Source organism: Triplophysa rosa, linkage group LG14, assembly GCF_024868665.1.
Source record: "Triplophysa rosa linkage group LG14, Trosa_1v2, whole genome shotgun sequence".
Taxonomy (NCBI): domain Eukaryota; kingdom Metazoa; phylum Chordata; class Actinopteri; order Cypriniformes; family Nemacheilidae; genus Triplophysa; species Triplophysa rosa.
In genome coordinates, this window is record NC_079903.1 from 8,426,828 (window position 1) to 8,452,772 (window position 25,945).

Genomic DNA, 25,945 nt, shown 5'->3' on the forward strand with positions numbered 1-25,945 from the left:
GGCCAAATGTTAGTGATTTCTTTCCTCTTTGGTTTGAAGTGCAGTGTTGAAATTCAGATATAGTTTGTGATTTCGAGAATGCCAGTCTTGTGCACGGAAGCTATTCTGCCAGAGCAAATTCGTCTCAGTGGTGTCATTACATTTGGCCCAGACCATGACAGTGACATCTGCGACTGCCATCATGTGTCACACTTGTGATTGCAAGATGTGGCGCATGGAGAGTCACTGTCAGCACATAACCTGGTCCTGCCTCATTGGTGCTGTTGTTGATATGGGAGATGAAGATCTCTGGCGTGCTTGTTCCATGTCCTTGGAAAAGATCCAAGCCATTCTGTTTCCTTGGATGATTCCCAATGTGGCCACCTGGATTCAACCCAAATCATCTAAAGAGAGACCTATTTATTATCACTTATATTTAAGGATTTACACACTATACATTATGCATTGATGTGTTTTTTTTATAACCTAACCCATGACATTGATGCTAGTGCCATGCTGTACCAGTTAAGCTACAGGAACATTACTAGTGGTAGGGATGTGCAAAACTGCGTATTATTTAGTTGACTAGTCGGTGGGTTGCCTGAGCAACTAGTCATGTAATCTGTCATAAGGAAGCCATGGATAAACTTTGGCTAGCTGTAGGTACACCAGAACCCAATATGATTTATTTCTTGGGGGGTGTTTAAAACAGACGAATTCATTTGATTGGCCTCAAGACACTTACAATTACTTGTTGTGAATGGAAAATGATGTTTAAACTTTTAAAGCTAGCGTGTCAAGCTTTTAAATCAACTAAATGGGGCTGCAAGGGAGTGACAGAGGTCCATGTAAAAGTCTAGGGAACAATTGCTAAAAATGAAAAAAAAAAACTGCTTAAATAAATAAGGCAAAAATAAATAAATTAATTGAGTTAATAAAACTCAAATATCAGGGATGCACCGAAATGAAAATTCTTGGCCGAAGCCGAATAAAAATGAAACACTTGGCCGAATACCGAACATGATTTTTCACATTTCTTCTATTTATTGAGCCAATTTTTTCACTATTGCATAAACTGAATGATCAAAATGTGCTTTTTATATTTTGTCTTGCTTTTCAATATAATATAATATTACTTGAAATAAAATCGAGCAAAACAAGTAAATTAGGCCTATATATCTTAGGCCTATAACTGACTGCCGAAAGAATGTACTGTACTATCCTACAACAAAACAGTTCATTAAAAAGTGTCATTCAGTATAAGATAAAAATATGAATAAACGAAAACTCATTATACACACTCTCTCTCTCTCTCTCTCTCTCTCTCTCTCTCTCTCTCTCTCTCTCTCTCTCTCTCAGCGCTGGTTGCTGCTTGATCGTATCACGTCATCGAACATGCTTTTTTGCTATTTTTGGCCGAATATATTCGGTGCATTGCTATCAAATACAAAAGCTATTTATTAATATATTAAATAGATCACATTTGATTAAAGTCAATAAATGTAAAAAAATATTATTTGTAATATTAAATGTTCAATTAAATTTAAACAACATTTAAATGTTTTACTTTTTTAATTAAAATGTTAAGTTTATACAACACAAATACATTTAACAGAACCTTTGGCTGCTCAGGGACATTGTCTCCTGTGTGCACTTGTGGTCTGTTCCTTTTGTTGATAACCACAAGCTTTACATTCAGTTCTGGTATACACACAGTTTATATATTATACATGTGCTCAAATTACTTTTTTATTTGTATTCAATGCATCACTCTATCTGAGTTGTTAATTTAAAGAATATGCAAAGCAGCCAATGTGTAGTGCTGCCTATTGAGGGCCATTTGTGTTTCCCTTGTTGCGTAATTAACAACTGTAGCTTTGAAATGCTTATTACAACTTTCATGTGTGCGTGTTTGTGTTTGGGGATTCAAATGTGATGTCTTGTAGGAGTGGTTGTGGCATATAAACATCTACCAGATTTGATGTTGCACAATTCCTTATTAATATTTATCTAAGATTGTTTTAATGCATTTGCACACAAACCTCAAGGGTCTGTAACATCAAACGCTAACATTCATTTGTGATGCAGAAACAAATTTGTAGTCTTGTCACTGTCAACAATTTAGTTGTTGAAACCAATTCCAGTGAGATATCACAATTCTTAACATTCGTTGCAAAGCAAACTTGAATGTGCTATTGAACATAATGCTTGAAAATGTTTTTACATAAATTTAACACATTGAATGAATGGACCTAAGCCCTAAAAGTTTATTTTAGTAATAAACTGTCAGTAATGAATACCTGAAAAATAAAAACATAATATGAACAGCATATTTTCATCAAATTATATCATTAAATCACCAAATTGTGTTATCTTTGATATCTTAAAATATCCCTTTGAGTAATTGTTCTAATACTAATATGCATTGTTTTTGCTTCTGTCTTTCAGGGTCAGTTCCAGGCTGGGCAAACCTGAAACCTACAGTATTACTGCGGCAGTGAGCCCCTGAAGAGAGGATATGGGCTGGAATGTTACCACCTGCAGCACACCCGCCTAAATCCACAGTGCCTCATTTCCCCCACCCTCAAACCCCATTCCCTTATTCCACTTCTAAATCTGTGCCAAACTCATGGATGGACCAATGTCTCTGGATTTAAAATTTGTACATTGAGGGCATTGTATGTATTGGCCCTGCATGAAGAAAACTTAAGAGCAACTTTCTGGATCTATAGAAATTCATTTTTTGCCAGGCCCGTAAGCACTTTGATGGAAAATCAGCCCAGCAGCTTTCAGACTAGAGCTTCTGGGAATGGCAAGATGAGCGCTGTCATACGATGATGATGGCAAAAAAACAAGATGCCCGGGCACCAACCTACAACCTTGTTGTTGTAGGTTTGTCCGGGACTGAGAAGGAGAAGGGGCAGTGCGGGGTGGGAAAGTCTTGCCTTTGTAATCGCTTCGTCCGCCCCAGTGCTGATGATTTTCATTTGGACCACACATCTGTTTTAAGCACAAGCGACTTTGGTGGAAGAGTGGTAAACAATGACCACTTCCTCTTTTGGGGCGAGGCGGTACGAATGTTGGAGGAGGGGGCTGAGTGTCGAATGCATGTGGTTGAGCAAACAGAGTTCATTGATGACCAGACGTTCCAGCCACATCGAAGTACTGCCTTACAGCCCTATATCAAGCGGGCAGCTTCTACCAAACTGGCCTCTGCTGAGAAGCTGATGTATTTCTGTACAGATCAGCTTGGGCTAGAACAAGACTTTGAGCAGAAGCAAATGCCCGAAGGCAAGCTTTTAGTGGATGGATTCTTACTCTGTGTTGATGTGAGCAGGGGAATGAACCGTAGCTTTGATGACCAGATGAAGTTTATCACCAATCTGTATAACCAGCTAGCTAAAACCAAGAAGCCAGTTGTACTTGTTCTTACCAAGTGCGATGAAGGGGTTGAGCGGTACATTAAAGACTCTCACACCTTTGCCATGACGAAGAAGAACTTGCAGGTTATTGAGAGCTCAGCACGCTCTAATGTTAATGTGGACCTTGCCTTCCTTACCTTGGTGCAGTTGATAGACAAGAGTCGAGGGAGGCCCAAGATAATTCCATACTTTGAAGCCCTCAAGCAGCAGAGTCAGCAGATAGCGTCCGCCAAGGACCGCTATGAATGGCTGGTCAGCCGCATTGTAAAGAACCATAATGAAACGTGGCCCAACATCAATCGCAGAATGCAGACTTCCCCCGAGTACAAAGACTATGTCTTCCTTGAGGGTACCTCCAAAGCCAAGAAGCTTTTTCAGCAACATGTACATAGACTCAAGCAGGAGCACATAGAAAAGCGGCGTAGAATCTATCTCAGCACACTTCCACAGGCTCTTAACTCCTTGGTCCCAGACCTGGATGAGGTTGACCACCTGAGCTGGTCAGGAGTACAGAAAGTTCTTGAAACTAAGCGGGAATTCTCCCATTGGTTCGTCATATTGGATGACACACCTTGGGAAACTACACCACACATTGATAACATGGAGGATGAACGCATTCCTCAGGATCTTTTGGAAACCCCAGCAGCAGAAGTCATCTATGAAAGTCACTTAGAGCATCTGCGTAACGAGCGAAAGCGGGCAGAGATGCGACGGGAGTTTAAAGGGAAACTTGCTTCCTCACCATTCATTACACCTGGCAAACCCTGGGAAGAAGCCCGTAGCTTCATCATGAATGAAGAGTTTTATCAGTGGTTAGATGAGACAGAGTACATTGACATCTACAGCAAACACCAGAAGGCCATTATTGACCAAGCCAAAGAGGACTTCCAAGAACTTTTACTGGAATACTCTGAGCTGTTCTATGAACTTGAAGTTGATGCTAAGCCAAGCAAAGAAAAAATGGGCGCCATACAAGAGGTTCTGGGAGAGGAACAGAGGTTTAAAGCCCTCCAAAAGCTTCAGGCTGAGAGAGATGCCCTGGTACTTAAGCATATCCATTTTGTCTATCACCCCACTAAGGAAACTTGTCCGAGCAGTCCTCATTGTGTGGATGGCAAAATTGAGCAACTCTTAGCCCTTCGATTTCCCACTCGATATTCATTTGACGGCAACTCAAAATCACAATTTGGCGAGGGAAAAGTAGAAAGAATTAATCTTGTAATTCTTGGCAGAGATGGACTTGCAAGAGAGCTAGCTAATGAGATCAGAGCGCTCTGCACCAATGATGACCGGTACGTGCTCGACGGAAGGACTTATGAACTGGCTCTTCGGCCCATAGAGGGCAATGTGCGCCTTCCGGTGAACTCTTTCCAAACCCCTACTTTTGCCCCACATGGTTGCCTATGCCTCTACAACTCTAAGGAATCCTTATCCTATGTTGTTGACAGCATTGAGAAATTACGGGAATCAACTCAAGGTCGAAGGGACAGTAACCTACTACAGCTTCCCTTGTCTCTTCTACTGGTCACCAAAAGAGGTGTTGGTTCAATTGCCGACATTGGGGGTGAAACTGCTCAAAGCCTGATTCAGCAAGGTCAGCAAGTGGCTGGCAAATTTCAGGTCAGTTATTTGGAACCTGCTTCTCCAGGTGTGGGATATGGTCGTAATGTAAATGAAAAGCATTTAAACCAGATTTTAAAAGGTCTCTTACACACACGGAAGCCCTCACTTAGTCTTGGCAGTAGCTCTCCGCCCTTATTGCCTTCACTTGGAAGCTTCAGAGAATCTCAGCAGAGCTTAGAGGCTGACTTACGAATTGTAATGTGTCTTATGTGTGGAGACACTTATGATGTTGACCAGCTTCTGTCACCATTCCTGCTGCCCCAGCACTGTAGGCCCTCCACCAATCTGTCCAGTGGAATGTCAGTGTTGTTGGAGTTATCTGTTGGTGGCCAAAGGCAAAGCATTGATCTTGCTATACTATCGTATCATTCATCTTTCTCCTTGCGTAAAAGCAGATTAGTGCATGGTTACATAGCAGTATACTCGGCCAAACGAAAGGCTTCCATGGAAACTCTTTGTGCCTTCCTTTGTGAGGTCCAGGACATTATTCCAGTGCAGCTGCTCGCTGTTGCAGAGACTCAGTCAGAAATTGCGGACTCAGAGGCTGTCCGGGAGCAGCTTTCCCAAGGGGAGGATTTGGCACGTGAAATTGATGCTCGTTTCAGTTCTGTGATCTGTGGACCTGGTGGGGTGGTGGGAGGCTTGCATCGGATAGACCACTTCCAGCCATTTCTCAAAGAGGTAGTGGAAAAAAGAACCATTGTAGAGGCAACGCACATGTATGATAATGTTGCTGAGAATGTCACCAACGAGAATGTTTCCTCACCTCGATGTGGCTCTCCAAGCATCACTTTGTTGGATTCAGAAGATGACATTGAGCCCTCCCCACCTTATCATACCCTTAGGGAAGATGGCACCTTGACTCATGGTGGTTTCAAACTCCCTGATCTAGAGGCTGATGCCTTCTCACTTATTTCTGACATCACCACCTTTGAAAACAAGCTTAACAACAAAGTCCCACCTCAAGTGCGGTCAAAACCCAATGTCACCTTTGACATCCCCAAAACCCCAAACTTCAGTTCATTCATGGACCTTGGGGTTAACAGGCGCTCATTACCATCAGTCACCTGGCCACCAGTCACCGAAGGTGGTTATGATCCTTCTGACTATGCTGAACCAATGGATGCCGTTGTAAAACCTCGTCCCACAGAGGAGGAAAACATATATTCTGTACCACATGACAGCACACAAGGCAAGATCATCACTATTCGCAATGCAAACAAGAGTCATTCCAATGGTGCGGGCAATGGGTCGGACAGTGAGGCTGACAGCAGTTCATTGGAGCGTCAACGAAAACTGTCTGCTCTTGGAGTTAAGCCTCGGCTGTATCGTGATCGCTCCAAACGTCTTGGAAAGTTTAGCAACTTTCGCACAAGCTTCATCGGCAGCGATGATGAACTTGGAGGCCTCCCCAAGGCGAAAGAGGATGAGATTGCAGCACAGAAAGGGGACAGTTCTTTACATGAGGAAGGTGAAGACCCAAAAAAAAGAAATATTCTGAAAAGCCTGCGCAGAACTACCAAGGTAACTTTTACAACTTTTTGAATAATACAAAAATGATTATTAATTATAATACTCGTTCTTTTTAAGATTTGTGTCATTATATATACATATGCACATTTATGTAAGCTGTCTTTCTTATTTTAAGGTGAGGTTAATTGGATCACTAGATTTTAAATATCTTTCATCATTTACTCACCCTCGTGTCATTTCAAACCTGTATGACTTTCTTTGTTCTGCAAAACACAAAAGAAGACATTTTGAAGAGTGTTGGTAAACGAACAGCGGCGGTACCCATTGACTTGCATTGGTTTTGTGTCAATGGGTGCCGCTGTTGTTTGGTTACCAACATTCTTCAAAATATCATGTTTTGCAGAAGAAAGTCATTCAAGTTTGCAATGACATGAGGGTGAGTAAATGCTGACAGAATTTTCGTTTTGGGGAACTTTTCATTTAAGTTCTGTATGAGTCCCTCTTACAGAAAAAGCTCCAAAAAACTTTATCTCAACATCTTATAGACACTTTTGGATGCCTTTTTGTCTATTGAAGACAAGTTATAGCTTTGCTGTATTCCAGCAAAGATGATGCCCTTTAAAAGCATTTTCCATCCAAATAGGAAGCACTTGAAAAACGCTGCGTTAAAGAGACTGTATGTGTGTAACAATAGCAGATCTAGAGCTGTGTACTTCATGCATAAATATGAGTTGAGTTCATAACTTCAATAAAAGATTACACAACCTTTTCTAGCATTACCTTGAAATGCATAATGAACTGTTTTCAGCTCTGAATTGTGTTTTTTCTTTTATCTATCTGGCTTTAGCCAAAGGATTAAGGTCATGGTTTCGATTCAGAAAAAATGTATGAATGTAAACTTAAAGGGGAATTTCACCCAAAAATCAACTTTGTGTGATTTTTTACTCACCCACATGACATAAAACATGTTTAGAGAACTTCCGGCATTCCAAGAGATTTCCAGGCCTCCTCATAGACATCATGGTGTCAGTTTTTGCCAAGGTCCAGAAAAGTACTAAAGACATCGTTAAATTGGTCCATCCGCACATAGTGGCTCAGTTGAATATTTTTGAAGTGACGAGAATGCTTTATGTTCGAAAAACAAACCAAAATACCGACTTTAATCGATATATTCTCCTCTGTCTTGTCAGTGTATGGCGCGCGTTCACGAGAGCACTTCTTCGTCTTCACGAGAGCACTGCGCTTCCGCGTTGTGAGTCAGAGCGCCGGTGTTGCAACAAATCCTGTGACCGTCGTATTCTGTGACCCTAGTAGGCGCTGTTGTCACTGTGCAAATACGGCTCTCACTAAATCCTTGGTGTGTGGCTTGTTGTTTTTGACTAAATCCTTGCTGTTTCGAGTCTTACGAAACCCTAAAGTATCTAAACTACATATGATTCTTAAACTTGCCTAAAATACATGGCTGCGTGATAACGTCAGACTCGAAACACCAAGGATTTAGTCATCTTAAAAACATCTCTAAACATGTTTAACGTCATGTGGGTGAGTAAAAAATCACACAAAGTTGATATTTGGGTGAACTTCCACTTTAAATGCAATCTATGTTGCTTTGAAGAAGTAGTGAATGTCAAATGCATAAGTGTGAATATAATATTTCATATACAAATATAGAAATGGAAATGCCGCCTGACGGTTAAAATGCCTGTTATTAGTAGCGGGCCAGTTTTGCCATTGCATGACTTAAGGAATATTAACATACTTATGTAATTTCAAACCTGTATGTTTTGCTTTGAAATAACATAAAAGAAGATTTTTTTAAGAATGTTGGTCTCCACAGTTTCAGAAGAAATCTCAACAACACCTCGATCTTTGGCAAAATACAAATGCATGTTTTTCCACATTTGTTTTATAGCTATGAATTCCTTCTACAGTATATGCAAACAATGTCTCAGTTGTGTCTATTTTTGATTTAAGAGAAATATCTGAGATAAGATTGTTGCTTAACCTACTTTCAAACTCTATTAATTGTGGTACATTGTAGTTTTCCACGAAATGCCAGATGTCCAGTTATTGCTTTTTCATACTATGTCAGTCACTTTATTAATAGGCTGAATTCACACAAGCAGCAATTTAAGTGACTTCTGCTCTGACAGAGCATGTGACAGCCGAAGGGTATATGAGAGGCCACCAGTCCTGCTCATCATACAACAGCATCTTTATTACATCAGTGAGGTTAAAATGAGGCCATTGGGTTAAATCACCTTGCTTGCGTCAATTGCCTCATGGGAAGTATCGGTATAGAGACCCATAAATAAACATAGCGGCCCAGTAGCCTCAGGGGTCTGTACTGGTTTAAGCTCTATTCAACAAAGACTGACCATTTCTGGAACAAGCCTTTCCTGTTTCTGTACATCCCATCTGTGCAGCTCTATAAAGTTGTTTAGTTGTAGAACGAAAATCTGGAGAACCTGTTAAAATGATGTCGCCCCACAAATGGACTTACAATTCATATATCAGTTGGTGGGAATCAAACCCATGACTTTGTCATTCATTGCAAACATTACACTTTACCAGCCAAGTTACATGGTGTGTGGGGTGGAGCCACAGATACAGGAGTGAAAAAGAGGCAAATGTGGCTGGAGAGGTTTGACCTGCGAGGGTAGCGGGAAGCCGAGATGCCTTTTGGATATAGAGCAGACAGACCCTGGACTAATAAGCATCACAACTTTTTCGCTGTCTGACAGTATTGCCGACACTCTGACCAACCAGCCGTGATGTGCTGACTGCCGCACAGCATTGTGGGAAAAGGTCTGAGCGTTGAGTTTGCAGATCTCCAAATGTAAAAGTTTGGCTCAGTGTTCTGCGATGGTGATTTTAAAGATTTGAGTTCAGAGCGTTCTGATTTATGAAGGAAGAGAAGAAGTGAGAGAGCAATAGAAAGTTGCAGGTGAAAATCCCAGAAAGCATTTCCTTTAGGAAGAAAGTCCAACTGTTACGATTCTTAGCAAGAAGAAATTTAAAGCATTCTTTCATTTTTTTAAGTTAAATAAATAACAAATTAAATCAATTGCATGAAGCCGTCAAGTATTCTCAGTTGACTCAACATTGCAGCTTTTCAAGGCAATAGAAGACCAAGAAATACATTGCAAAGCAATTGTCTTTGTCAATATTCTTTGAGCTGCTTTTGCATTGCAAGGCTTAACACAGACACGATATTTTGACATTCATCACTTTTTATTGCTGTGATACTGACATTGCACTTAATCTCTTTCGATATTTATCTCTTAGACCAAACCTGTTTATTTTGAATGAAAACCTGATTGAGGTTTAGGCCCAACCCTGTGTGTTTGTGTTGCCTCTAGCTTAGCCGTAAGGTAGTCATTTCACCAACAAATAACCTGTTTTTCTCCCGTTTTGCAGAAAACGCGGCCAAAGGCTCGCCAGTCTTCAATATCCAAACCTCCTGAGAGCAGCTACTTTGGAGTTCCCTTGGCCAATGTGGTCACACCCGATCGGCCCATTCCATTCTTCATTGAAAAGTGCATCCGTTACATTGAGGCTACAGGTAAGAGTTTGTGTACATTCTTTGGTGTGCTTTCTGGTTTTTATTTTACATTAGTAGAAATTATAGTGTACACAGAAGCATTGAGAAATGTGCAAGTGCTGTAAGTTACCACTATTTTTTAACTCGGAAGCATCTCATGGCACGACACATTGACAAAGCCATACGTGTGGGGTGAAAGGAAAACAGAGCTTTATATTGTTGAGAGAGTGCCAATGAGGCGAGTAATGAGCTCTGATACAAACATCTACCTCTGTCCGCTGTGTTCACATGCACACAATATATTATGTATTATGAGTGTCATTTTTTTGTTATTTAAAGCAAGTTCCAAATGAGGAGGAACGCAAACAATTTATCTTGAGTTGGCTCACCGCAATGCCAAGTTTCAAGGGTAACTTGATGAATTGACAAGAATTGAGCTTGCACATTATTTTGCTTTTCTTTCACAGGTGCAGGGGCAAAAGAAGTTAAATTAATAACCGTTAGTTGAGAATAATGTACACTGTCTATTATTATCGCAAACTAAACCGAATCAGAATTCTGTGATTGAAATTCAGAAATTGATCAAATCGGATTAATCCAGAGACTTGTGTAACACATTTTTTATCCATTTAATAGTTTTTTCGTCCTTATTTTGTTTCAAAGTCAAATCGAAACCTGTACCTTCCATAGTATTATACACAGAATTTGTATGATAAAACTGAAATATGAATTTTTGTACGTTCACTATCCCTCTGAGCTCGTTGTATAAATGACATTGAGCCTCTCATGCTGTTAGGTTCTAGGGATGCACCGATCGATCGGCCGCAGATCAGTATCAGCCGATAATCACATTTTATGACTCGATCGGGAACTGACTAAACTTGGCCGATCTCACAAACCAATCGCAATTTGATGACATCACATGCATGACGCGTGGAGATGTAAGTGATATGGCGCCCCAGCCATGTCATCGTCAGCGTGGAATTACTACGATGTACTACAAAGCTAACATATGTGCGTCACAAAACCAGTCTTAAGTAGCACAAGAACGTTTTTAGTAAAAGACAAAAATACATTGTATGGGTCAAAATTATCGATTTTTCTTTTATGCCACAAATCATTAGGATATTAATTAAAGATCATGTTCCATGAAGATATTTTGTAAATTTCCTACCTTAAATATATAAAAACTTTATTTTTGTGAGTGGATGGCGTACCACAGTGCCCCTGATTAACAACTTCAAAGGCAATTTTCTCAATATTTAGATTTTTTTGCGCTCTCAGATTCATGAGTTTTAAACGGTTGTATCTCAGCCAGATATTGTCCTATTCTAACAACTACATACATCAATAGAAATCTTCTTTATTCAGCTTTCAGATTATGTAAAAATCTCAATTTCGAAAAATTGACCCATAAGACTGGTTTTGTTGTCCAGGGTCACATACACTCACCTAAAGGATTATTAGGAACACCTGTTCAATTTCTCATTAATGCAATTATCTAATCAACCAATCACATGGCAGTTGCTTCAATGCATTTAGGGGTGTGGTCCTGGTCAAGACAATCTCCTGAACTCCAAACTGAATGTCAGAATGGGAAAGAAAGGTGATTTAAGCAATTTTGAGCGTGGCATGGTTGTTGGTGCCAGACGGGCCGGTCTGAGTATTTCACAATCTGCTCAGTTACTGGGATTTTCACGCACAACCATTTCTAGGGTTTACAAAGAATGGTGTGAAAAGGGAAAAACATCCAGTATGCGGCAGTCCTGTGGGCGAAAATGCCTTGTTGATGCTAGAGGTCAGAGGAGAATGGGCCGACTGATTCAAGCTGATAGAAGAGCAACTTTGACTGAAATAACCACTCGTTACAACCGAGGTATGCAGCAAAGCATTTGTGAAGCCACAACACGCACAACCTTGAGGCAGATGGGCTACAACAGCAGAAGACCCCACCGGGTACCACTCATCTCCACTACAAATAGGAAAAAGAGGCTACAATTTGCACGAGCTCACCAAAATTGGACAGTTGAAGACTGGAAAAATGTTGCCTGGTCTGATGAGTCTCGATTTCTGTTGAGACATTCAAATGGTAGAGTCAGAATTTGGCGTAAACAGAATGAGAACATGGATCCATCATGCCTTGTTACCACTGTGCAGGCTGGTGGTGGTGGTGTAATGGTGTGGGGGATGTTTTCTTGGCACACTTTAGGCCCCTTAGTGCCAATTGGGCATCGTTTAAATGCCACGGCCTACCTGAGCATTGTTTCTGACCATGTCCATCCCTTTATGACCACCATGTACCCATCCTCTAATGGCTACTTCCAGCAGGATAATGCACCATGTCACAAAGCTCGAATCATTTCAAATTGGTTTCTTGAACATGACAATGAGTTCACTGTACTAGAATGGCCCCCACAGTCACCAGATCTCAACCCGATAGAACATCTTTGGGATGTGGTGGAACGGGAGCTTCGTGCCCTGGATGTGCATCCCACAAATCTCCATCAACTGCAAGATGCTATCCTATCAATATGGGCCAACATTTCTAAAGAATGCTTTCAGCACCTTGTTGAATCAATGCCACGTAGAATTAAGGCAGTTCTGAAGGCGAAAGGGGGTCAAACACCGTATTAGTATGGTGTTCCTAATAATCCTTTAGGTGAGTGTATATCGTATTACTTGATCTGAAAAAATGTTAACTGTGATCAGAGAGCTTATAATCAGTTATCAGTTATATAAAGCTTGAAGCATCGGAATCGGGATCCGTATCTGCCGATCACGATGACAAGAAATCGGTACTTGGTATCGGCTGCAAAAATCCTGATCAGAGCATTCATACCACAGTATAGAAAAGCCCTTCTGTATGCAGGTGTGCACGGATATTAATCTCATATTCGGGTCGGTAGCTTTAACGCTGTTAGTTTTCGGGCATTAAGTTCATCAGCTGAGAGCAAGTGTTTATGCTGATTCCTGTAAAATGCATCAGTTCCCTTTGGCATCCATGTGCGGTTCAACACTGTGCAACCTACTGTATAATGAGAGTCGACATGTTCTTGCATGATATCTGCGATCATGACATCAAGATAAAATGACGTTTTTTGTGCATTCCTTGTTTATTGAATCTGTGATTGTAACCACCATGTGTTGTCAGTACCAATGGGACTTTCTTTTAGCCTTCCTGATTTGGGGGCGTGTCAGTTGCAGCAAACATAAATTGGTTTGTTTGTATAAATTGTGTATTATTTAGTTTGTATGTATTTTGTGAAGTGTCAGTGAAGAATAGAGGCAGAAACAAGTAGCCATATTGAGGAAACATTTCATGGAATTGCCCCTGCACATTCTTAGTTTTAATTTTGTTGTGCTAGTAGGGATGTAACGATTCACCGTGAGCCGGTTGAAAATCGGTTATAATGAGTGACGATTCAAATCGGTTGAGGCTTGAACTGAATCGCAATACATTTTTTGAACAGCAGGGGCCGCTATTTTCACTGCAAACCTAAACGTGGATGCTGATATTAAATGCAAAAAAATCCAAGAAAAGCACAGACAGTATTAGTTTGTTTATATTAAAGAGACTTTTTCTATTATTAATTTGTTATGAAATTGCAGTTTAGTTTTGTTATTTGAAATAAAACATTATTTTATTATACAAAGAAACGTGAAGCATTTAAGAAATAATGCAAGGGAAGTTGTTCATTTCTAATTTGTTTCAACTCATTTTTTAAGAAAAAATCGTGAATAAATCGCATCGTGAGATCAGAATCGTGACTCGCATCGCATCGTGAGCTGAGTGAATCGTTACATCCCTATGTGCTAGTGCTAAGAAGTATGAAGTTTTCCCAACGTTATTCCGAGCATAATCACTTGAGTGCACATCACATCGTAATTACCCAAACTCAAGAGTAGAAATTTTCCAGGGTGAGTTGACCGGGCAAATGAATTTTAGAGTCTGCAAGTTTCAGACGGCCCCACCCTTCGGATCATACATGTAAACCACCAGGGGGCATCTTAGAGGCGGAGTTAATGAATTCATAATTCTTTTCTTTTATTCCACTTCCTTTGGATGTCGATTACTTTCCCCACCCCTCACCCACCTTTTTCGTGTTCCCGAATGTGTGTGTGTGCGCGACTGCGCGTTTCGTGTGTGTAAGCTGTGGGATGCCAAGCCCCTTGCGGTAATTTTCTGCCTGATAACTCCCTCATTGAGATTGATATCACAGAGCAGAAATGGCGAGCAATCTTTGAGGCTCAGCTCTTTTTTTCGTCTTCTCTGGGTGGAACAGGCTGCTTACAACAACCCTACAATGTGATCGGCTGATAGAGCCTGCAGCACGAACACTAGAGAATACACACTTCAACCCATCAAAAACAAATCAACCTTACAACCTTATCACAATTACACAGAATTGCTTTTACAAGGGCTCTTGCAGAAAAATGTCAGCTTGACATGTCGAGCAAGTCCTATGGCAGCGTTCAAGATGTGCCGTGTCATGCTTCCTAAATTTCTCACAGTTGTTCATGTATAGCAATATTATGTTGCTTTCACAGCTAACTGTCTGAATTAGGGTTGGTTCAGGATAGCTTCCTCTAACAATAGTCTGTTAACAATGTTTTTAATTTTTCATTTATTACAAAGTAAATTTGTTTATTTCAAACTAAATACTAACAGATTTAATCATTTTCTTGATCTCTATGATTTTTCCCCATATTTCTATGCTGCTTTTCATTACTGTATGTCTTAACTGCCTGTACTGATATGTATTTACTGTAAAGCTACAACGCAAAATTGTGAAAAGTGCTATAGAAGTAAATTAGAATTTGAAATGGAATTGATTTACGTTAACAGTTCTAGAACATTTGATGCTGATGCAGACAGAACGCTGTAACATCAGAGCTGTTGTCATGACGATGACAACCTCAGTTTCTTATCATATGTGCACATCGATACTAACTGATAACTTTTGTCCTGCCGTGAGTACAGTAAGTCTGTTTAAATGCACTTATCATACAGTATATGTTCCACTTAACGCACATAATCTGCCTAAAAAGTCAAATACAGAAAAGTATTTTAGGATTTAATAAGAAATGGGAAGAGATCGGTGACCTGAGTTCGAGTCCCGACTCGGGGTCCTTTGCCTATCCTATTGACTACTCTCTACACCACGCATTTCTGTCAGTGTCTATCGTCCTGTCTAAAGCTTGAAAAAGGAAAAAAGAAATAATAAGAGAGATGATTTTGTGATAAAATATATTTGTATATATATATATATTTTATTAGCATTGTTGTATTTTAGCAGCTCTGCTTCAGAGGTGATCAATAGCCGCTTTCGCGCGGAGTAATTTCAGGAACAAAGTTACAAAAGCAGAAACAAGGACTGTCGTTTGTGCACTTAGCTTTCCCTCAGGCCGTTTTCCTGGTAGCATTCGTACCTGTATTAGATCGTCTGAAGTGATGTACTGTAAGCGCAAACTGAAGGACAGTGAGATAAGAGATATTTTTGTTGTCTGTCGACGGTTTCGTGATGACTGAGATGTAATGCAGGCATAAGTTGTGATTGATAGAGAAATCGCCAACAACTATTAAAGTTGCGGAACGCGCAAAAAAGATGCCGGGTGAATGTGGCTCACATTAGCTTTCAGTATGATTATGTCTTGTAACAGTTTTAACAGTTTCTGTCACATGCGTTCAGTCAGTCAATATGTGTCGCTAATAGTTAGGGATTTAACAATGTTATCGATATCGTGTTATCGCAATGGCAAAATTGTCTCAATATTAACGTGGTCACATGACTGTATGAAACGGTCTTCCGAGCCTAACATAGAGAATATTAGAAAAAATGTTACAAAGATGTTACATTTGGCAAGGTACATCTGGTGCAATTATTTTATTTTATAAAATGGATTTTTTTGGTCATTTGACCCATCTCATACTATAACTCATACCTCTAAGCAAAGAAAAGAGGATGCTTGTGGCACGTTTCCAAGTCATCATTTGGCATCTTGGGAAATTATTGTCAAATATTGCAATAAATACCGTACCGTGGACGTTACGCCGAGGTATTACCATACAGTGAGATTTTGATATTGTTACCTCTCTACTAATAGTTGCTTTTTCTGGGTTAGATTTTTAATTTTGTCCCTCCAAAAGGCGTTCCTGAACTAAAATCATTCCAAGTTCCTACAGTACAAAAAGGCACTTCCGCCTGATAGTTCTGGTACTATAGGAAAACAGTCTTCCGGTGCGAAAGGCCTTATATTCAAATGTTTTAGTTTGCAGCAGTTATCATATAACTTTAATGTTTGTGACACTCTGGTCATTTGAGCAATAAAGGGTTCTTCATATTTATTATATTTATATGTTGAGTAATTGCCACGCTGAAATACAGAGCTGATTTTTGAGATGACACTTCAACGACACTTGTGCAAATATTAATATAATTAATAAAAAGCTCATCTCATATTTATTCAGTTAGAATCACAAAAAATAAAGTTTAGTATTAACCTGCAGGACATTGGAGAAGCGGTTTTTCCAGTTTATGTAGGGATCCATATCCTTCCCTTTCCGTTATGCCGTCTGTGCCAAAAACTCGTCTGTTCTCCTATTGTTCCTCTTATTTCCTGTCAGTTCTCTCTAAATCCATCTCTCGTTTGTATTCTGACAATGAACTTCCCTTTTTATCTCTACGAACCGGTTTGTACTGTATCTCTCAGTGTGACGCTATGATAAATGAGTTCTGGGCGTTAAACGACCGAGGCAGCTGCTGTGTCCTCACATGGCACTCTCCATTGCTCATGATGGCATTCACCTGAGCGGTGATGAGACCTGTTTTAGAAACTTCTGGAGTACAGTGTGAAACTCCCAGCATGGTGATGGGAAATGCAGTGGTAAAGTGCTTGCCAAAGATGTAATATAATGGCTTTTGGACAGCACTTGTGATGGAGACCCCCATGATACTGTAGCTCATCTGCATGATGCTTAGCTTTTCTTGTGCTTAAAATGTTGTCGAACATCGGAAATCGATAATAAAGACAAGGAAAAAGGTGACGTGTGAGTCATTGGGAAAGGGAGAAGTGCTGAATTGGCAGTAGCCGGCCCTGGAGGATACTCTGCAGATGAGCGCAGGAAATGGCAGGGGTTTGTTCGGACATGTTGCAGGAGAGGCTGTGTATTAGAAGACTCATTAGATGGTCATGGTGAGTTTCGGTTAAAGATGCCCATGAGGAAAACACTGCTCTCTCTCTCTCTCTTGAAATGACATGACATGACCGCATGTTGTCTTGACGTCGCTAATGGACTGCAAGATCAGTTTGAAGGCCAAAAGACTGACAATGATGGACACAGAAAGATATCAGAAGAAAATGATATAATGAACCAATGGACACTGGGGGAAAAGAGAGAAAGGGCTTCCTTGTATTGTCCTTGACTGTCTCCTGACAGGATGTCTCACTCTATGGTTGTGGCTGTTACGATCTTTTGTACTCAAGGGTTTGCACAACAGAGTTCGTGTGACTGTGAACTGGTGTCGTGAACAGTTGGGAACCCTGTTAGGACCCCGGAGACTTAGGACCCCCGAAGCGATTGTGTAGGCTGAAACACCTTTTTTGGGTACTTTATTTAGTCCCTATTAGAACACTAAATCTATAGTATATCGCCATAGCTATAAGTTGTGAAATAAAAATTCTTGTTCTTTCGGTTTGTTTTCAATAAAGCTATTTTTATGGTGAGCATTGGTCAATTATCCTGCTATCTTAGCATACACGCTATCAATCTATCAGTCTTTTTTACTATATTTGCAACTACTCTGTGCAAGTCCTATCTACTTGAATGGGGATGCCCAATCCCTTGCTAAGGTCACAACAAAACATATTTCCAACTCACAATTAAACCTGACATCATCAGATTTGTTTCTTGAGCTCAAATTGTGCTACAAACATTTTTCTGTTGCTCAAGCTATTCAGATTCAGTCTTAAAAGATATTTATGAATACTTTTGGTTGAATTAATGAAAGTCAAATTAATGAAAGTCAAAAACGCTAATACACATTCAGCACAAAAGTAATCCCTGCCCCTTGACGTTAAACTGGCGTCTTATAAAGCGAATCAGTTGAGAAACTGAACGCTATTATCGCACCTTCGGGTGAATACCAATCGCATTCATGTGCCCCATGCACTTAGAAGGGCAGATCCTTTGAAGTGCAAGTTCTGGAGGGAGTTAAACCACTGTTTTTCGTAAATATAACTGTATAAATCATACATAATGAATGCAGTAATAAAAACAGCATAGTTTTCCCTTATCTGAGACAACAGTTCACATAGTGTAGTACTCTTCCTGCAGTTACTTTCGAGGACACGAGACGCCTTTAGGAACGACTGCGCAAACCGACTGCCTGTGGATTGCAGATTATAACGTTGTAAATAACATCAAGTTTCTTGGACAGACCGATCAAATTGCAACGTCAATCGTTGTGAGCCGCGGGAATTACTTTCGTATTGAATGTAGCAGCGTTTTGGACTTTCAAAGATGTGGCGTCTCAGGACGTGCATTTCTTAAAGCACAACATTCTTAGTCTCTCCACTTTTTTAAAATGTTAAGGCGGGCCAGGTAAAGATGATTGGCGGGCCGCCATTTGACTAGCCCTGCTATAGGTCTTCCGGGCCTAACATAGAGAATTTTCGGAAAAAATTATACCTTTGGCAAGGTCCATCTGATGCAATTGTTTTATTTTATAAAAAGGATTTTTAGGTCATTTGACCCATCTCATACTGTAACTCATACCGCTAAGCAACAGTTATGATTAGAGGATAAAGAAAAGAGGATGCTTATGCACGTTTCCAAGTCATAATTTGCCATTTTAAATATTGCAATGAATATCGTACTATCACAGGTATTATCACACAGTGAGATTTTGATAATGTTATATCCCGAATTATTATTATTATTATTATTAGTAGTAGTAGTAGTAGTAATAATATGCATCAACATATTATTAATGATATATTTTTTATTACTTAATTATCAGTAGATTAATTTTCATGCTAAAATCTTTTAGATTTAGTGTAGTTTCTCACAATGTTCTGCATAAAGGCGAGTGTCTCTTCTCTATTTTTTATCTTTTATCTTAAACCAAAATACATGGGCATAAACACACCCTTCCTCCCAACACTTCTCCCTTAGTGCAGCCATACAGAAAAGCTTTTATGGATAATTGATCAGGCGAGGTGAGGCAATCAATGCGGTCTGCCTCGGCAACATGGCGACTCATCTCTGAGAGTGTCCCTGTTAGGGTGACCACCACCCAACAAACCAGATGTGGGACAGGTAATCCGTTTGTGTTGGATAATGTGCGACACCATTAAAAGATAAACTGTGATAATATAACGGAATGAAAACATTTTTTTATATTTTTTTGGCTTATAAAAATAAGTTGTTGTTTAGTCCATTGCAACTACAACATAATTAAGGCGTGGATAAAATGTTATATAACATAAAACCATTTTAATGGCAATTTCAATTTAAGGTTCACTGTCTCTTTAAATTTTGAGCGCAGATCAGACGCAGAGTTATCATGTTGTACACTTTGAAGATCTTCTCAAAAAGAGAAAACTAAAGGAATAAAGAAGAACAAATAATGAAAAAGAGTTTCTCTTTTAAAATGTATTTTTAGGCTAAACGCAGTTTCAAATCGACACAGCTGATGATGTTTTAAGGACTTTTTACTGGACATGTTGACATTGGAGCCTCAATGACTGAATCACTGCCGTCTTCTCATACACTGGATGAAAGTCAGGCTTTAAAAAATAGTTGCGTTTGTATGAGCTCGTTGTACACTGGTGTGCACCGGGTTGCTGCTTTTGACACAGCACTGTTAAATAGTTCAGTAAACAATGGCGCAAACAAGCGTCTCCTGTGCATTTCGGGTTAAAGAAAGTGTTTCTTAATGTGACATCTAGAAACCAACAGACTGATGAATATGCGGGACATTTTCTCAAAATGCGACGTGCGGGACAAGCGGTGAAAATTCTGTGCGGTACCACGCAAAGCTGGATGGGCGGTCACCCTAGTCTCTGTGCCTTTTTTCGCTGTCTTTCTCTTTATGGATGCACTTGAGAGGACGAGCCAAGCCATTCTCTTGCCTTGCTCCTGTCTACATCTTCAGGGTTTGAGACACAAATTCTGCTGTCAGCCTGTAGCTCCATTCATTCTTCAACTGATAAGTGAAACTGAACTGATCTGACAGTTTTAATGTGGTCGTACAATTAGCAAACTGATTTAAATTAAATATGTGTAATCCGCAGTACATACAGCGCTGAAGGTAACAGCATGGGATTGCTCTTATCAGACTATGAGACCGTCTCAAAATGAACAGTGTGCAAAACTCATTAATTAATGTCTACACACTCTCTTTATCTCTCTCTCTCTCACAGGGTTGAGCACAGAGGGAATCTACAGGGTGAGTGGAAATAAGGCGGAGATGGAGAGCATGCAGCGACAGTTTGACCAGGGTGAGTCACTTTTCTGTCTGTCACTTTTATTTTTTCCTGTCACTGCAGAGTCCCCAAAAATGAATTTCCATTCATTATATAGCATTTTATTGATTGCATTAAGCGTTCAGAATAATTATTGGGTTATGATCATCCATCGTACACTTCCTTAAGAAAATTTGTAACAAAGTTACCAAAAGTGTCTAAAACATCAAAATGAAGAACAGTTGCCAACCATAACCAGAGTACATTCTTGTGCGTCCACCCTATTTTCCCTCTCTCACTTCACTTGCCTGCCCCCCACGAGTTTACATGATCTCAAATGACCCTGCTGTTGTAGTAGCATAATGTAAAGACATACATATGTAAAGCAGTACATACACAACTCTGTTACTCGTATATGCCGTGGGGAGTTTGAGTGAGGCAGTAGTCCCCGGCTGACCTCACTGTCTTCAAAGAAATGGCTCCTATTCTTCAGAGTATGGATCACATTTCCGTCAATGAGCACATTGTAGAGCAGATAAGCTCAATTAACCTGAGCCGATCCATGGCTATCGATCTTGCCCACAGAGAGCTGCTATGAAGCATAATATCAGCGCGAATACAGCAGTAAGAGGTGGTGGACATCTCACTTTTAGTCCAGTGTAAAGTCATGTGTTCGCTTGGATGTTTACCAAGTTTCTAGGATAAAAATATAACACCTTACTGTTAGGGCTGTCACGATTATTAAATAATCGCCTCATCGCGATGGTTTCAGATCTTCGCAATTATTGCACATCTCTATAGAAGACACTAGGGGGAGCTGTAGTGCATCTGCATATTGCATATTTTAGTGTATTTATTGTAACTAAAGCATGGTAATACTTGTAAAATGTACCACCACAACACAATCACTTAAAAAAACTAAAACATATACAAATTACCTGCAGTACAATTTAATATTATTTAAGCAAATCTCAGTGTGAAAACCAGTCTACCAAAATTTAATTAACACACAAGTCAAATTTTATTGTAGTCTCGCAAGTGAGAAAAAAACAGACTAGAAGCTTTTCTAAGACTGATAGCATTTTAATGGTGGCTTCAATTCACCCCTGATCAATTAACTTAATTTACAAGTATTTCGCGGTTGTATTATTGACAGGTAAAAGCCTAAACCTTAAATATATGATGACCCAATTTTTTCCGATGTATTTCCAAGAAAAAAACATAGTCTTGTATTCAGAACAATATGGTCGTTTCAATCGCTAAATCAAAAATGTATGAGAATTAATTGTCAAAGCTCAAAAACAGACAATTAATTGTCATTATCGTCAAAGCCCTAAAACAGACAATTAATCGTCATAATTTTCAAAGCCCTAAAACAGACAATTAATCGTCATAATCGCAATGATTTATTAGACAATTAATCGTCAGTCAAATTTCATAATCGTGACAGCCCTACTTACTGTTAGATACTACGATTTTACTATACTTTTTTATCAATGTGATGTTTACTAAAAACTAAGTCACTTTAAGTCTTATCAAGTTGTTTTTGTGAAAATATTATACAATAGCTAATCTTTTATTTATTACAAAAGTATTTATTACTACTAATGGTGGTACACCTCATAACCATAATTTTCTTCAATTAATTAAATGAATAATAAAAATTATTATTATTATAAACAAATGCAGTTATTAATACTATTAATATTTGCCTTCATTTAAAAATATAAGGTTTGTGAGTGTGCATCGGATGGACACTTCTCTATCCCATAATGCCACGGGAGTTGAGCAATGGTCAAATTTCAAAAGTGAATCAAATAAAACTAGTGAACAACTTTAAGGTGGATGTCCATTTTTCAAATGTACAGTAAGTACCAATAAATGAATTTCTCGTAACTAAATTGTTTTGGACAGGTTGTTGTAATGTACAGGTTGTTGTTAATACGTCAGGTCAAAGAGCATACGGGTCACATGACAATAAATAGCAGATGGAGTATGTCTGAAATGTATTCATACTACCCCCACACATGCTATAAATAGAACGTACTGTTTTAACGGTCGATAAATAGGTACTTAATTTAAATCAGTACGTACTGTAATAGTATGCGATTTCGGACGCAGCATTGGTGTTCATCCTATCACAGCAGCGTGATTTAAAATCTCAAAATGACTATATTTCACAATTACCCCCGTCGCCCCCAGACTTTATCCACATGTTGCTGTTGTACAATCTTTGAACTCGCTATACAAAACTATTTGTATAGTTTCGCTTCACTACCATCAATTATTGCCTCCATTGCCACTTGAGAGAAAACGCCCCTGGTACACAGTATGCGTTGTAATCTAGATGCACAGCAATGTGTTTTCGCTGGCTTATCATCCTGGAACTTGTTTAGAGGAAGTATTGAGTGCGGTGGATGCGTGTGAGCGGTTGAATCTGCTGACCGGCCCGTGTGCGGGTGTGTTTGCGCAGGAAGAGATGGTCAGTTAATTACCAGCAGATTGCTTTGGGTAATGAACCACGAGAGCACGCGCACCACTGATCCGGTCAGGCCCGGTCCAGATCGCCATGAGCTAATCGAATGTGAAAGCCTGTGTCAGATCGATCAGAACCCCACACGGCCAGGTGACAATACAATTACTGTGGAAATTACAGCGCAGGTATGTGCTCAAAAACACCATGAGCAGACGAGAAATTCAGAATCTGCCGTTCTCTGCGTATCCAGTATTGATTGCTGATAACGTGGAATTAGGACGATTATAGTAACTGATTAAAATAAAAATGCTAATACAAACTTGGCTTGTGGAATGCTTTTCTGATATCGATAACTTTAATAGGATAATGAAAAGGAAATGTTTTATAGCTTTATCTCTGTCTTGAGATCAGATAGGCGGAAACTGCGAAACGAAATGGTTATGGTTTTAATCAGCGCTTGTGTTTCATCTCCAATGCACACATTCTTCAATTAGATACACTTTTTTCTATGGAACACAAAAGTCGATTTTTTTCGATCATTTGTTGTGTTTATTTCTTGGAATGCTTTCTACCAGAAACTCTAACTGTAATCTCTCTTTCACTTTGTGGTAGATCCAAACATTGACCTGATCGAGAAGGATATGTCTGTGAACACAGTGGCTGGAGCCATGAAGAGTTTCTTCTCGGAGCTGCCCGATCCTCTGGTACCCTATAGCATGCAGGTGGAGCTGGTCGACGCCTTCAGTAAGTTTACGAGGAGATACATGGACCTTCACAATCAATAACAGAGATACAAGAAATGGGCAGATGTTTGAAGCAGTACGGCCTGTGGGGTTTGTGGAGAGAGGCGAATGCGGAAAGTTGAGTAGAGTTCGCAGAGGTTCCTCTGAGATCTGCTTTGGTGGACCTCCTGTGGATGGAGAAAGAAGGAGAGAACGAAAAACAAGACATAAGCCACTGAGTCTGAAATGATCCTCTTTCAGAAACATGCTGGCAGAAATGGATTGGATTTCTGCTGTGGAATTATAGCTTTCTTGTACTTTAACACACACTCACGCTCTCTCACTGTGAAGTTTAGCATTGTCTGATCTGGGCATCGCTCCAAACTCGCAAAACACAGTCGATGAGTCTAAGCCTAAGATTGTGGTTAGTCGCACACTCAAGACTGTTTTCCGATAAACGGCTCCTCTCAGGCACTGGGATGCTTTAAATAGCTTCACAAACGGCAGGTCTGATTCAGCAGAAAGGAAACACGCAGCTATTAAACGAGTGCCGTAGCCAATCACGAAAGAGCAGCTTTGATTGGTCCAATTATTCAATATGATCCAGTCGATGTTTCGTGTCATTGAAATGGCAAGTGCTCAAATTTTATGTGCCATAAACTTTCGTTCGCCGACCACGCATGGCTGTAAAGTGCATTAATGAGTAACCTGCGCATCGCTTGTTGGAATTTGTGTGAATTGAGTCAATAAATACCGACGTAATTGGGGACAACGGGCTGTGAAATTTCAGCCTTCGTAGGCTTTTTTAAGTGCAGGAATAATGAACTCGCTACAACTATGCCAAGGGTTTGACTTTAAGCACGTTGTTACGTGTTCTTTAAAGCCCATTTCTAAAGGTCTTCTTCTGCAGAACACAAAAGATATTTTGAAGAATGTTGGTAAGTACTAGGGGTGTCAAGAAGTTACCAAAAAAGTAATCAAACTACAGTAACGCGTTACTAAGTAAGGTTAGGGTTAGTTAGGGTAAAGTTTTATATATAAATACATAAATCTGCGAGTTGTTAACTTTGAGATTATTCCATCTGTTCTTTAAAGCCAATTTCTAAAGTTCTTCTTTCTTCTGCAGAACACAAAAGAAGATATTTTGAAGAATGTTGGTAACTACTAGGGGTGTCAAGCGATTAATCGCGAATTAATCCCATCCGGAATAAAAGTTTGTGTTTACATTATATACAGTATGTCTGTACACCAGTGGCGATCGGTGCCGCCTCTTCAGGGGAAGCAGGAATTCAAAATACGTGTTCATCGCTTCACGTGAACCTATGTGCGTCACTCTTTTAATAAAAACCCTTTCGATATATTATATAAACATAGGGCTGTGAGGATACATATCTATTCACATTAATTATACCTGTCTAGGTCGATTTTGAAATCGATTCTGTTTTTTATGCACAGCTCTTCCGTGAACTCGGAATATTCCTCTTTGATCAGTCGGAAATCCTGCTCAATCTAAAATCACTACGAGATTGAATCGTTTATAACGTGCATTTGAAAAAGCAACACTCGTCAAACATCATCATTATAAATATACTTTTTTATCATGAAAATTCCTGAAAAGGTTTGAAGAACAGCAATAGAATATGGCCAATGGCATTTACTGGCTGTGTCTCGTTTCGTAAGGCTGCGTGTGTCCTCCAGAGGTATCATCCTCTAAAGGATGCGGTATATGGAGGATTCTCAACTTAGAATTAAACGAGACGTCCTTCGTAGGACATGCTGGCAGAAAAGGAAACAGGAAGTACCACGTTGCTATGACAGTACTTTGCACTCGAAGACCTGTCAAATTAATTAAAATGATTACATGATTTTAAGAGGTAAAACGTTGGTTACTTTCTACCCTAAACAATGCCAAAAGAGTTAAACAAATGTAAAAAAATTGCCTTACTGTTTTAAAACGTTTAAAAATCACTAAACACTTTTAAACCTATTTACTACATATGCCTGCTAAGATAAAAAAAAACGTGTGACACAAATTGTAAACTGTTCACATTTAAACACCACATATTTGATTGAATGTGCAGCTGTTGCCGTCTATTCAACACACGTTTATTTAACAGATGTTGGCCGACGCAAAGAATTGTGGGTTATCTCTAGCAACTAGGGATACACCTCATGTGTCCTTCGAATTCTCGTGGAAGTAGGTCGCATTAGAAGGGTGCCTACAGAGTGTCCTACCTGC

The 25,945-nt window shown here is 39.6% G+C and overlaps 1 protein-coding gene across 1 annotated transcript in view; it reads left to right on the forward strand.

Annotated features, from left to right (window-relative positions):
* Nucleotides 1-25,945, forward strand: part of arhgap35a (Rho GTPase activating protein 35a) — an 80,003-nt gene that overhangs the window by 46,812 nt on the left and 7,246 nt on the right. Inside the window, exons 2-5 of the mRNA XM_057350474.1 lie at nt 2,428-6,548; nt 9,918-10,062; nt 20,467-20,544; nt 23,597-23,728. Coding sequence (XP_057206457.1) covers nt 2,814-6,548; nt 9,918-10,062; nt 20,467-20,544; nt 23,597-23,728 — 4,090 coding nt within the window. The 5' untranslated portion in view covers nt 2,428-2,813. The remainder of the gene's footprint in view (nt 1-2,427; nt 6,549-9,917; nt 10,063-20,466; nt 20,545-23,596; nt 23,729-25,945) is intronic.